The 15,214-nt window shown below is 40.0% G+C and overlaps 1 protein-coding gene across 6 annotated transcripts in view; it reads right to left on the bottom strand.

The window, feature by feature from the left end:
• Positions 1-15,214, bottom strand: part of AIG1 (androgen induced 1) — a 255,537-nt gene that overhangs the window by 112,730 nt on the left and 127,593 nt on the right. Inside the window, exon 4 of one of the 6 annotated variants that reach the window (XM_047859702.1) lies at positions 9,385-9,408. The exons of the other annotated variants lie outside the window; for them this stretch is intronic. Within the exon in view, the coding sequence (XP_047715658.1) occupies positions 9,400-9,408 (9 nt within the window). The 3' untranslated portion in view covers positions 9,385-9,399. Of the gene's footprint in view, positions 1-9,384; positions 9,409-15,214 lie in introns of those variants that run through there. 6 annotated transcript variants of the gene reach the window in all.

The raw sequence follows: 15,214 nt of genomic DNA, 5'->3' as shown, positions 1-15,214 counted from the left end.
ACTTTAAATTAAAGGCTGTAACAAGAGATGAAGAAGGACATTATATAATAGTTACAGGGTCTATCCATCAGGAAGAGCTAACAATTATAAATGTCTATGCACCGAATACCGGAGCCCCCAAATATATAAAACAATTACTCATAAACATAAGCAACCTTATTGATAAGAATGTGGTAATTGCAGGGGACTTTAATACACCACTTACAGAAATGGATAGATCATCTAGACACACGGTCAATAAAGAAACAAGGGCCCTGAATGAGACATTGGATCAGATGGACTTGACAGATATATTTAGAACTCTGCATCCCAAAGCAACAGAATATACTTTCTTCTCGAGTGCACATGGAACATTCTCCAAGATAGATCATATACTGGGTCACAAAACAGCCCTTCATAAGTTTACAAGAATTGAAATTATACCATGCTTACTTTCAGACCACAATGCTATGAAGCTTGAAATCAACCACAGAAAAAAGTCTGGAAAACCTCCAAAAGCATGGAGGTTAAAGAACACCCTACTAACGAATGAGTGGGTCAACCAGGCAATTAGAGAAGAAATTAAAAAATATATGGAAACAAACGAAAATGAAAATACAACAATCCAAACGCTTTGGGACGCAGCAAAGGCAGTCCTGAGAGGAAAATACATTGCAATCCAGGCCTATCTCAAGAAACAAGAAAAATCCCAAATACAAAATCTAACAGCACACCTAAAGGAACTAGAAGCAGAACAGCAAAGGCAGCCTAAGCCCAGCAGAAGAAGAGAAATAATAAAGATCAGAGCAGAAATAAACAATATAGAAACTAAAAAAACTGTAGAGCAGATCAACGAAACCAAGAGTTGGTTTTTTGAAAAAATAAACAAAATTGACAAACCTCTAGCCAGGCTTCTCAAAAAGAAAAGGGAGATGATCCAAATAGATAAAATCATGAATGAAAATGGAATGATTACAACCAATCCCTCAGAGATACAAACAATTATCAGGGAATACTATGAAAAATTATATGCCAACAAATTGGACAACCTGGAAGAAATGGACAAATTCCTGAACACCCACACTCTTCCAAAACTCAAGCAGGAGGAAATAGAAAGCTTGAACAGACCCATAACCAGCGAAGAAATTGAATCGGTTATCAAAAATCTCCCAACAAATAAGAGTCCAGAACCAGATGGCTTCCCAGGGGAGTTCTACCAGACGTTTAAAGCAGAGATAATACTTATCCTTCTCAAGCTATTCCAAGAAATAGAAAGAGAAGGAAAACTTCCAGACTCATTCTATGAAGCCAGTATTACTTTGATTCCTAAACCAGACAGAGACCCAGTAAAAAAAGAGAACTACAGGCCAATATCCCTGATGAATATGGATGCAAAAATTCTCAATAAGGTACTAGCAAATCGAATTCAACGGCATATAAAAAGAATTATTCACCATGATCAAGTGGGATTCATTCCTGGGATGCAGGGCTGGTTCAACATTCGCAAATCAATCAACGTGATACATCACATTAACAAAAAAAAAGAGAAGAACCATATGATCCTGTCAATCGATGCAGAAAAGGCCTTCGACAAAATCCAGCACCCTTTCTTAATAAAAACTCTTGAGAAAGTCGGGATAGAAGGAACATACTTAAAGATCATAAAAGCCATTTATGAAAAGCCCACAGCTAACATCATCCTCAACGGGGAAAAACTGAGAGCTTTTTCCCTGAGATCAGGAACACGACAAGGATGCCCACTCTCACCGCTGCTGTTTAACATAGTGCTTGAAGTTCTAGCATCAGCAATCAGACAACAAAAGGAAATCAAAGGCATCAAAATTGGCAAAGATGAAGTCAAGCTTTAGCTTTTTGCAGATGACATGATATTATACATGGAAAATCCGATAGACTCCACCAAAAGTCTGCTAGAACTGATACAGGAATTCAGCAAAGTTGCAGGATACAAAATCAATGTACAGAAATCAGTTGCATTCTTATACACTAACAATGAAGCAACAGAAAGACAAATAAAGAAACTGATCCCATTCACAATTGCACCAAGAAGCATAAAATACCTAGGAATAAATCTAACCAAAGATGTAAAGGATCTGTATGCTGAAAACTATAGAAAGCTTATGAAGGAAATTGAAGAAGATTTAAAGAAATGGAAAGACATTCCCTGCTCATGGATTGGAAAAATAAATATTGTCAAAATGTCAATACTACCCAAAGCTATCTACACATTCAATGCAATCCCAATCAAAATTGCACCAGCATTCTTCTCAAAACTAGAACAAGCAATCCTAAAATTCATATGGAACCACAAAAGGCCCCGAATAGCCAAAGGAATTTTGAAGAAGAAGACCAAAGCAGGAGGCATCACAATCCCAGACTTTAGCCTCTACTACAAAGCTGTCATCATCAAGACAGCATGGTATTGGCACCAAAACAGACACATAGACCAATGGAATAGAATAGAAACCCCAGAACTAGACCCACAAACGTATGGCCAACTCATCTTTGACAAAGCAGGAAAGAACATCCAATGGAAAAAAGACAGCCTCTTTAACAAATGGTGCTGGGAGAACTGGACAGCAACATGCAGAAGGTTGAAACTAGACCACTTTCTCACACCATTCACAAAAATAAACTCAAAATGGATAAAGGACCTGAATGTGAGACAGGAAACCATCAAAACCTTAGAGGAGAAAGCAGGAAAAGACCTCTCTGACCTCAGCCGTAGCAATCTCTTACTGGACACATCCCCAAAGGCAAGGGAATTAAAAGCAAAAGTGAATTACTGGGACCTTATGAAGATAAAAAGCTTCTGCACAGCAAAGGAAACAACCAACAAAACTAAAAGGCAACCAACGGAATGGGAAAAGATATTCGCAAATGACATATCGGACAAAGGGCTAGTATCCAAAATCTATAAAGAGCTCACCAAACTCCACACCCAAAAAACAAATAACCCAGTGAAGAAATGGGCCGAAAACATGAATAGACACTTCTCTAAAGAAGACATCCGGATGGCCAACAGGCACATGAAAAGATGTTCAGCGTCGCTCCTTATCAGGGAAATACAAATCAAAACCACACTCAGGTATCACCTCACGCCAGTCAGAGTGGCCAAAATGAACAAATCAGGAGACTATAGATGCTGGAGAGGATGTGGAGAAACGGGAACCCTCTTGCACTGTTGGTGGGAATGCAAATTGGTGCAGCCGCTCTGGAAAGCAGTGTGGAGGTTCCTCAGAAAATTAAAAATAGACCTACCCTATGACCCAGCAATAGCACTGCTATGAATTTATCCAAGGGATACAGGAGCACTGATGCATAGGGCCACTTGTACCCCAATGTTCATAGCAGCACTCTCAACAATAGCCAAATTATGGAAAGAGCCTAAATGTCCATCAACTGATGAATGGATAAAGAAATTGTGGTTTATATACACAATGGAATATTACGTGGCAATGAGAAAAAATGAAATATGGCCTTTTGTAGCAACGTGGATGGAACTGGAGAGTGTGATGCTAAGTGAAATAAGCCATACAGAGAAAGACAGATACCATATGGTTTCACTCTTATGCGGATCCGGAGAAACTTAACAGGAACCCATGGGGGAGGGGAAGGAAAAAAAAAAAAAAAGAGGTTAGAATGGGAGAGAGCCAAAGCATAAGAGACTCTTAAAAACTGAGAACAAACTGAGGGTTGATGGGGGGTGGGAGGGAGGAGAGGGTGGGTGATGGGTATTGAGGAGGGCACCTTTTGGGATGAGCACTGGGTGTTGTATGGAAACCAATTTGTCAATAAATTTCATAAAAAAAAAAAAAGAAAAAAAAATAAATGTAAGAACAAAATAAAAAAAAAAGAAGTTAAATGACACACTCAAGGTCATTTAGCTGATAATTGGCCAAGTGGAACTAGGACCCATCTCCTGACTCTGATTTAATAATTTCTCCCTATGTTTTGTTAAATAAAACACATACACCCCCCTGTATAGGTATGGAATTTGTTTCTGTGCAACTTTGTGCTAACCAATTACCTTTAGTACAAATGTATATCTGAGTTCTGATGCTTTGGAAGATATCACTTCTATTTAATTAATTTTGAAACAACAAATACAGATCCTGCTTTCAGTGTCTTGCAGTTCACAGAGGTTTCCTCAGAAAGAAAAGATGTTTCAGTTAGAGTCTAGGAGTAAAATGTGAGGGAATAGGATTAAGGCAGAAATTTCTGAAAAAAAAAAAAAAAGTTTGAAAAGTTGAATTAGTCTTTCTTTCCTCCCCTAAGGGAAAACTAAAGCTAAAAATTGGTGAACTACACCAATTGGTGTATTTTGCTAGAAAAAACAGGTGTAGTTTACTAGAATAAACTATGGAGTTGGGGGTCAGAAAGTGGCAGAGCTTTAGGAAAAGAACAAAAGATATGATTTGCACGATGCTGAGAATGAACAAGGATACCCAATTCTAGGAATCACTACCTTTGATAGTGGCAACTGTTTTTGTTCTGTTTAGACTCAAGTTCTCGTGGAGAAGTGGGGGCCACATGGCTACTCCATGAGAAGCAGGTTTGGAAGAAGAGAGAAATCTGCAAATATTTGTGAAGACATATGTCAAACACCTGCTTCAGGGACAAGAAGTTGGGCAGGAGGGTTTGATCAAATGGAGGCAAATTTCCTAGTTGGAAAGGGATAGTAACAACCGGCAGCCTTTGGTACTTTATTCTGTTTTTGACCATCCAAGCACTACTGCCTCGTAGGACGAGGTAATTTCAAGTGTTTCCTGGATTAGCTGACAGCAGTTAGGAATAAGTTGTCTCCCTTTTGGTCAATTAATGCCAGCAACTAAAGCAAAGGGACAGGAGCATTTTCACTAGGTTGCAAATCTTCCGAGCTCAAGGGACTCTCAGAAGAAGGCTAATAGTTTTCTCTTCAACTGAGAGTAAAGCTGTTCCAAAAACTCCTACAACTAAATGGAAAATAAAAAGACCCAAATGAGGCCAATACTTGCAGTAAGTATAAATGACTATCTTCGCTCTAGATAGACTTCATTCAAATTGCTAACGTAAAGTAAGCAAATTCACAAATGAGAAAATGCAATTAGTAAATACACAAATGAGGAAGCATTCACACTAAAATCACAATGAGATGCTGTACCCCCTCCTATTGCATGAGAGCTGACAAGGGGGCAGTGAGGTTGGTGACCTCATGCATTGCCGGAGAGCGGCGTAAATCGATACAGCCCTTCCAGAAAGAAAGCAATTTGGCAACACATATTGAGCTATAAACACGGTCATACCACATGACCAGTGATCCCACTTGTCAGACTCTATCTTAAATAAAAATATGTGAAAAGCTATAACCATAAAGATGTTGGAAGAATGTTTAAAATATTACAAAGTTAGAATGGGCAAGGAATTTCAATTCAATTCAGCGAATGGTAATTGAATATCCACCAGTAGCTGGGTATAATAAAGGAGAGTTCCTTTCCTCAATAATTAATAATCACAGCTTAATGCCTGTACTCTTTTCAGTATTAGGCACCCTTTGGAAAGAAGGTTATGGAGACACGAAGCGATTAAAATGTGTGCAATATATTAAGTTTAAGAAGCACAAACATTATATTTATCATAATGTTCAGAGGGAAAAAAGAAAATGAAAAAGCCCTGAAGGAAATAAACCAAAATGGTACCAATGACAGAATCATGGGTCATGTTTTCTTTATCTTAATTTTTCTCTAATGTTGGTTATATTACTTTTAAAATAAAGAACAATAATAAAATGGAGTAGAGAAACAGAGAAAAATAAAGCAGTGATTGAATAAAGAAGAAGATCAATGAGGAAAGTCCCAAGTACACTTAAGAATTTTTATTCATTTAAAAATTGCTTTTAATTGTATATCTGTAGTAATTGATTAGTACTAAGGACTTGTCAATTTAATAAACTGTTTTATTTTAGTAGAAAAATTGTGAGGGTTCTAAAACAGAGATTTATTGAACCTCACTCATGGAGACCTTCAGAATCTCACACAAATAAATTACTTGGAAGCAGGAATTTAGGAAATGCTGCTATCTAAAAATGATGGGCAAAAATTTACTGCAAAGGTTTGGGCTTGAAGAACAGAGAAGATTCTGGGGTCCCAAAAGTGGCTCTTCCTGGCACGGACCTTCCTGCAGGTAATGGAGAATAACCTCTTCAGCAAGGAGGAGAAGCCTCATCGAAGGGCAAGGGAGGCCCTTAGCGGCAGGGATTTCTAGGTATTCTGAGTCCCCCAAATTAACTGCTCCAATTCCCTGGGCCCTGCTCTTCCCAGGACACTGGAAGATACTGTGTGTTCAGCTAACATTATGGTTTAAAATCCCATGGGATTAAACTTTGTGGGATTTAATTTTTTACTAAAATACCTCTGTTTGGAGGCCACATACATAAAGGACTTTTTTTTTTTTTTCTTTTTTTTTTTACAGGACCATTGAAGGTTCTTGGATTTTTCTTGTACCTTGATCCAAGCAGGTGTGGTTTGGAGCTCCTCATTCTACATCTCACCTTAGGGGCCTCGGATCTCTCATATCTTTTCCCGTCTTCCATGGCAGTGGTAATCCAAAACCTTTCCTTCCCTCCATGAGTGGTTGATGCAAGATGAGCACAGATGCATTGAATGAAGTCATTGACCACTGGGTGCCATGAGCTGTTGGAATCACATTCTGGATATTAAATAGGACTTTGCAATCTACCTAATCTAGGTTACAGAATCAATTCCCAATTTCTTCATATTTCCTGGAGAGTCTGTTTCCTGAAACCCACTCCTGGGATCAATTTCCATATCAATCATAGTTCTTGATTGCAGGCAATTGAAACTGATCTGATTATAATTAACCTGACAACAACTCCACCCCCACCCCACCCCTAATTTTTGAAAGGGTACTGGGGGCTCATAGAACTAAACAGAGTCTGAAGGATCAGGTTCATAAAGTGCCAGGAACAGGAGCTCTGAAAGTGTTGGTTGATCTTACAAGCTGGTTCCAGTTCTATGTTAGAGAGAAATTACGAAAAGTAGTAAAAGGCGTAAAAAGATCTTATTTATATATGTGTAGTATGTGTAATGAAAATATCCGCCATTGACTTAAAAAAAATTTTTTTTATGTTTATTCATTTTTGAGAGAGAGAGAGAGAGAGAGAGTGTGAGCAGGGAGGGGCAGAGAGAGAGGGAGACACAGAATCTGAAGCAGGCCCCAGGTTCGGAGCTGTCAGCACAGAACCGGATGCGGGGCTTGAACTCACAAACTGTGAGGTCATGACTTGAGCCGAAGTTGGATGCTTAATCAACTGAGCCACCTAGATGCCCCCTCCACCACTGACTTTTAATTGTGATTTTACCACTAACTAGTTGTATAACCTTGCATTTTGCATTCTGAGCCTTAATAACACCCTATGTAAAGAGAACCAGTTTAGAGCCTGTTTAAACTATGGCTTCCTTCTAGCTTTCATATTCCTTGAGTCTATACCAACAGCAAGGACCTGTCTGAGACCTCTTCTCTCCTGAGCCGGTGCCCCTGGGAAGAACACAGCTAGGGAAGCACAGACCACTTCTGTTAAAACCCCAATGCAGCCACAGAATCCTTCTCAACACAGAGCTCCAGACAGCTACTAGCCGTCGGCTGGAATCTGCACGGAATGGGAAATCAATTTGCCATTCTCTCTCTGTACTTGTTCTGTTTTCACAGGATGAGCTAAACCAGAAGAGCCAAGACATCCAAAGAGCATCAGGAAAAGTCTTTGCTGAAAAGAATCTTCAAGACCAGCTTGTGCCCTGCTGCTAAACATCAGTTCAGCTTGTAAAATCTCCCTGGTAACACCGTACAATAAGGTACCATCCAGTCAGCCTGGAAGTTTCATCATATAACTCAAACACGCTTCAGGGGCTCTCAGTATGGTGTCCTTCACTCCATTCTTAAAGGCCTTGTTTTTTGTCTTCCATTCTCCTTGTCCACACACCTGACGACTGTCCCATTTATATTCTGCTGGAACCCTCCAAACTAAACATAATGGAACTGAGGGAAACCTAGAAAAGCCCTGGATCCGATTCACTTGGTCTCCATAATCAAAAGAGTCTGGAAACAGGAATGTCAGGACTTTGTAAATTTCAATCAGGACAAAGTAGGGGAGAAGCAGTCTACTGAAAGAAAAACTATTTTCAAAAATGAAACAGGAGTCTTGACGATTCTCCCAACTTAGAAGGCTCATCTCACCAAATACGATGCATTGGTCAGGGTTAGTTTTGGCTACAGATACCACAAAGACTCGACATCACGGTGCCTTGGAGCAGGGAATAACAGGTGCCAGCCCATGGACTCAATCCAGCCTGCTGCCTATTTTGGTATATTGAAATTTTATTTGAACACAGTCACTCCTGTGTGTATGTGTTGTCTGTGGCTGCACCAGTACAGCTGCACAGTTGTGACAGAGATCTATGTGGCCTCCAGAGCCTAAAAGGTTTATTAGCTGGCTCTTTACTAAACAAGTTTGTAACTTGTTGGTTTGTAACTTGTAAGTTTGTAAGTTGTTAACTGCTGCCTTAGAGTATCAATGTAATGCCCTCTCATAAGTAAGTCCAGAGGCCAGCAACACAGGAGTTAATAGCGTCATCAGGGAAAGGACTCCCTCTGTCTTTCTGCTTTGACATCCTAGCACATGGCTTTCCTCATCAAGATGACCCCATGGTTTCATGGTCCAGAATGGCTTCTGAGACTCTTATTACCATTTCTAAAAAGCAAGCTAGAAGAAAGAGGAAAAGCAGAAGAATAAAGGCTGGGCGGGGGGGGATTGCCTTCCTGATGAGCCCTGATTAAGTAGCTTTCCTGAAGTCCCGCAAAAACACTTCCATCTACATTTTATTTGCCAGAACTTATCCATTTGCCATATCTAGCTGCAAAGCAGACTGGGAAATAAAGATTAAAAAAAAATTAGTAACCATGTGCCCCACTCAAAATAAGTGTATTACTTTGGAGAAAAGAAACAATGTATGCTGAGTTAGCAAGTAGCAGTCTTGGCTACCAAAGAGTATTTAGCGAAATCATGCATAGCAGATTTACTGATAACTGATACCTTGTTTCATTTGGGGATGGAAGCTTCTGAAGAATGCAGAATTTGTATTCTGGCATTACAAATTATACTTCTTTTGTCTTGTGTCTTAATCATTTCGTACGCGTATGTCTTATGTTTAATCACTTGGTACGTCAATTAATATCAGTGACTTAGTCCATTTGGGCTCTTTTAATACAAATATCAAAACTATCACGCACTGGGAGGCTTAAACAACAAACACTTATTTCTTACAGTTCTGGAGTCCAAGGTCAAGGTGCCAGCAGATTGATGTGTCTGTTGAGGACCCAGTTTCTGGTTTATAGGCAGCTTGCTTCTCACTGGGCCTAACATTGGTAGAAAGAGAGTGAGAGAGCTCTCTTGGATCTCTTTTTTAAGGGCACTAAACCCATTCATGGGGGCTCCACTCTCATAACCTTATCACCTCCCAAAGGTTGCACCTCTTGTCACCATTGCCTTTTGGGTTAAGATTTCAACATATGGATTTGGGGGGGACACATTCAGTCCATCGCAGTGATTGATTGATTCACACATACAACAAGACTTACTGAGGACCGACACTGTTCCAGGCACGGGGTGAGGCAAAGGCAAAGTGCAATGACCCCGAGTCCCTGCCCTCAAGGAGTCTGAATCAACAGGGGAGAGAAGCAAGCACATAGACAACGGCGTTTCAGGGAGAGAAGTTTCCTGGGGAAGCAGATATCGGCACACTATGGAAAGCACACAGGAAGGTCTTGAGACTTGTGCTGAACATGGAAGAACTAGCTAGAAGTATTTTGCAGGGTGAAGGACTGGGAGCAAGGGCATTCCAATATGAGGAAGGAGTGTGTGCAAAGACATGAGGAGAAGAGAGGGTGGTACATGTAGCCTGGCTGAGCACAGGGTGTGCTGGGGGGCACAGGAGATTATCTGGAGAGGTGGGCACAGATCACCCCCAGAACGGAAGGGACCTCTGCATAAAAGGCACTGAGTTTCCTCTGGACAGTGATGAGTAGGCACTGAAGGATACCACTTAGGAGAGGGACACGATCAATCTGTGTTTCATAAAGATCATTCTGGTCATAGTGAGGACAGCCTGGGGTGGGGCAGGAAGTAGGAAGACAGCAGGAGCCTTCCATTTACTCCTTGTCACATATTTTGCAATTATGTTTAAGTTAAAGTATGATCTTGTATTGTTGTAAGAGAATATCCATTCAGCCAATGGCTACTTAGTAAGGGAATATAATGGATAAAATTAACCTATACAGTAAAACCTTGGATTGTGAGTTACTTCTTCTGGGAGTGTTCTGCAAGAGGACCAAACATTTCTAATAAATTTTAACTTGATAAATGAGCAATGTCTTCCAATACGAGTATTACATGACACTGAATGTCACATGATCACAACTGAGCCAATGGTTTCTGTCTCTCTCTCTGTCTCTCTCTGTCTCTCTGTCTCTCTCTCTCTCTCTCTCTCTCTCGCTCGCTCGCTCCGGGATTGTGGGTGATCATCAATGCAATGTCACATTCCTGCAAAATCCTCAAAAGGAGGCAAAAACAAGTGTCATTGGATAGGTTCCTTGTTAAATTTGCACGAAAAGGATTCCATTAAGCCAATAGATAGCAGTGATTCCATTAGTGATAGTGGAAGTCGTCCTACACAATAACCCCCCTCTCTCTTGTCTCCCTCACACCAGCCACCAAGGTTTTCAAAGATAGGTGCAGGTGAATTTTTCTTTATATTTTGTATTTTATTATTTTGTGTCATATTACAGTATCTTAATCATTTTTATATGAATATTTTTGGGTTGTGGAATGAATCATCTGGGTTTCCATTATTACTTATGGGGAAATTCACTTTGATATGCAAGTGCTTTGGATTACAAGCGTGTTTCAGGAACGAATTATGCTCGCAAAACAAGGCTTTCCTGTATTTCTTTTCTTTTTCTTTTTTTTTTTTATGAGTTCAAGCCCCATGTTGGGCATAGAGCTTACTTTATTTTTTATTTTTTTGAATTTATTTTTTTAAAATTTTTATTTTTTTTCAATATATGAAGTTTATTGTCAAATTGGTTTCCATACAACACCCAGTGCTCATTCCAAAAGGTGCCCTCCTCAATACCCATCACCCACCCTCCCCTCCCTCCCACCCCCCCATCAACCCTCAGTTTGTTCTCAGTCTTTAAGAGTCTCTTATGCTTTGGCTCTCTCCCACTCTAACCTCTTTTTTTCTTCCCCTCCCCCATGGCTTTCCTGTATTTCATTTAATCTTTGCAGTCATTCTGTGGAGCCCCATCTTACACAGGAGGTAAGTGAGGCTGAGAAAGGTGAGGCGGCTTGCCTAAAATCTCACAGCTGACTAAACGGTAGAGTAGGGTTTGCGTTAAGGTTTTCTGATCCCAAGTCCAGTGCTCTTTAAAACTGCATGTTGAGAGCAACAAGCATTCCAGACTCAACCTGTCACCCCTACATCCAGTCCAGGCAGCACTATTTGCATATCTTGGCAGTAACATATCTTAGTGGCTTTAAATGTAGGAAAACACGGAGGCACTTCAGTCCCTTCAGTCACTTTATGAAGCAAGATATCAAGAGAATTTTATTAGGCTTTGGCAAATACTCTTAATAGGAAAAATCAACCATATATTTTATTATTCTTTTGTTCAGTGCTGTGGCAATTATTCAAACACTCACGAAAGATCTATGTTTCTCTATAATTCCAACTTTCTATTTGATTATAGTCCATGTTTCATCATTTATGAGAGGAGTAATAAGAATAGACTTATTCAAAATAGACTTGTTTAAAGTCTCAAATCGACTAAATTAAGTAATATTTTTATTTTTTAATTGCTCACACAGATTTTCGTCTTCTCAGAAAGAACTTTCCAGATACTTGCTCTCTTCTCATGACCTCCATGTTTGAGCGGGAGGCTGCCCCTTATTTATTATGCCATCCTATACTCTGTCAAAACATTCGAAAGCCTGCATTGTGATAGTTTCCTCATCTTTTTTTTCTCCACTAGATAATAAGATCCTTGAAGTCAGCAACAGAGTATGTATTTGTATCTCTACAAATGCACACTAACCGGCATTTGATAGCCCACAATAATTGTTTCTGGATTAATTAATAAAATGCAGCAACAATATAACTAAACATACATAATTACATTTAAAATGGTACTGTAAGAATATTTAGCACATTAAAAAATCTACCTTTTCTATAATTTTACTGCAAAAAATCAAAAAACTCTAGGAACAACTTCAGGGCTGTAGAATTCAGTGGGGCTATTTAAGGCTTCATTTTGACATTTGTTAAGACTTAGGATCACGATGCTTTTTAAGAAGTTGATCCAGAGATGGCTGCTTCGTGGTTCCATTTTCTCCCCTCCATCACATCTCCCACGCAAAGCACAGGCTTTACAGATTAAGTCTGCCTTTCTTGGTTTAAAAGCAGAAAGTCTTTCTGTTTTGTTGAGTTGCTGTCTTACGAGAACAGATGCTGGCCAGGCAAGCCTTTAAAATTCACTTTAATTTCTATTGTTTGACTGTTCTTCATGCTGGTACCTCACCTTTGGGACCTTCTAAGTTTTGGTCTGAATGGGAACTAACCTCAAGGGACCTCTTGTCTCAGGCACAGCCACTCAAAGCTCTCCTACACTCATACATCTTACCTTCTTTCCTCAGGAGTGCAACACCATATGGTACCACATTTACATTTCATGACTCAGTCTTAAGGCTTGGATAGGTGTAACTATAAAGTAATGAGACATTTTCCCCAGAAGATCAAACGTCATAATCTGGTAGGTCCTTTGCTCAGGATTGCCATCTTTCAGAATTGTTTATTTCCATGCCCTCATCCAATCTATAGTGCTAGATGGTTCTTTCCACCCTGACCTTTCTTTTCTTCCTATGCAGCAGAGTGAGGTACAAAACTCAAATCGAACCCTGTGCAGAGCAGTGGGGAGCTAAGGGCTGATTTTCTTCCTTCCTGTACATGTTCCTTCCCATCCTAAGGTAGCCAGCCTCAGATGGGTGTGTGTGTGTGTGTTGTGTGTTGTGTGTGTGTTGTGTGTGTGTGTGTCTGAATTAAGAAATATAACTGCTGAGCTTCAAGGACTTCATGTTGCCAAGAAGAAAAGGTGGAGACATGAATGGGTTGGAAGCATTAGGCAAGGTAACTGGACTTCAGACATAGGTGGAATTTGAATTATTGGTGGCTTACTACTGCTTCTCAACCCAGGCTGATTTTGCTCTCCAGGGGACATCCAGCAATTCCTGGAGGCATTTTTGGTTGTCACACTTTGGGGTGGGGAAGGGTTATTACTAGTGGGAGGAGGCCAGCAATGTTGCTAAACATTCTACAATGCACTCCTCTCCCCCACAACAAAGAATTATCTGGCCCAAATATTCAATACTGCTGAGGATGAGAAATGCCGGACTGAGATAAAGGATAATCAGACCAGGTGTCATACTATAAGAAAGAAAAAAAACTGTAGAAATTAACTTACTGTTGCAATTTTAAAAACTCATTCAGATGACATCTCATCAACCTCCCCTCACCTAATGTTTGCATATGAGGCATTTATATGGATACACATTTTCACATATAAGTATTCTTTTGCTCTTGGCACAGAATAAAAGTAGGAGACCTGCAACGTGACTGGCCTCTGGTTCCCAGAACTGAATTAGTCCCACCCTGGTATTTATTCACTTTCTCAGGATCCTATGCTGTGTGTCTCCTTCATGGCACCAGTCACCATAGACATTTGTGCCATTCTCATTTCCAGTATGGCTCTCCTACAAGAGTGTGAGCCTCATGAGGCCAGGAACTGGGTCCAATCCATCCCAGGACCCAACCCAGCATCTGGTATATGCAGGGCGTGGGGGGCAGCTAAGAGAGTGGACACTTTGTGGTGTCCACAAACTGCCTGGGCTTAACTTCGCACTCTACCACTAAGTCACAGTGCAACCTCAGGCAGTCACCACAACTTTTGCAAAGGCTCAGTTTCCTCATCTATAAAAATGGTGTATATGGCACCTGCCTCATAGGTATAATTAAACAAGTTATTATGTGCAGAGTGCTTAAGGAACATTTGATGATGAGTGAAGCGTCAAAAAGCAAAGATAGGGTTAAACATCTGCCTGCAAACCAGCAATGCAGAAAATGAACAAAGAGAAACACATAAAACACCTGGCTTTTACTTTGTGGGAGTTTCTAAATGTAATCTTTCCCTTCTTTGTGATGTAACAAATGTGGAAAGCTGCCTGTTAATATTTACAGGCACAGTGAAAGCCTTAGCAGGATACACATTTTTTCCATATTGATTTTGCTTCACAATTGATGCTCTACCCAGTTTCTCTGCTAAGTCCAGTTTCTCACTATATTTTTTGCTATAGGTTAATTTCATTTTTTTATTGTCTTCCGATAAAAACTGATTTAAAGCACTATGGTAAGTCAATCTAAAAAAGGCATTTAACAGTTTTCTGTGGTTGAACACCCACTATTCTTCCTGTATCAAAGTTAACTTCTTTCTGCAGTCTTACATTCTTCTGCTTCCTAGGCTCTTTCAAACACACAGAGGGTTTAAATCTTAATTGTTCTATAACTGATACATTCTGAAACTTTACTGCACTCTTTAGATCTACTCTCCCTGTGGGTCTCTGATCCTTTGCTACCCTCCACCTTCCCTTGGTGATTTTCTATGTATATATCTTGCAGAAGCTCCAGAGAGAAGATTGATTTCTAATCATTTACTTACGCACACAATTATTCACTTGACATTCAAGAAGTAATTATTGAGCACCAGTGTATTCCAAACTCTGCTCCCAACTTCCAGGATGAGCAGTGAACACACAGGCAGGGTACCCCACCCCCCCACCGGCCCAGAGCAGGTATTCTTGAGTTCAAAGGGAGACCATAAGAAAATGAAGCAAATGAACAAGGTAATTTCTGACACCATGTGAAGGAAATCACACCATTGTTTTTTTTTTAACCTCCCTTCCTCCCTCCTTCCCTCCCTTCCTCCTTTCCTTCCTTCCTTCCTTTCCTTCCTTCCTTCCTTCCTTCCTTCCTTCCTTCCTTCTTTCTTTTTAATTTATATCCAAGTTAGTCAGCATATAGGGCAATAATGATTTCAGGAGTAGAATCCAGTGATT

This window comes from Prionailurus viverrinus, chromosome B2, assembly GCF_022837055.1.
Source record: "Prionailurus viverrinus isolate Anna chromosome B2, UM_Priviv_1.0, whole genome shotgun sequence".
NCBI lineage: Eukaryota > Metazoa > Chordata > Mammalia > Carnivora > Felidae > Prionailurus > Prionailurus viverrinus.
Note: the sequence above shows the minus strand (reverse complement) of the source record. Positions and strands in the feature narration are given on the sequence as shown.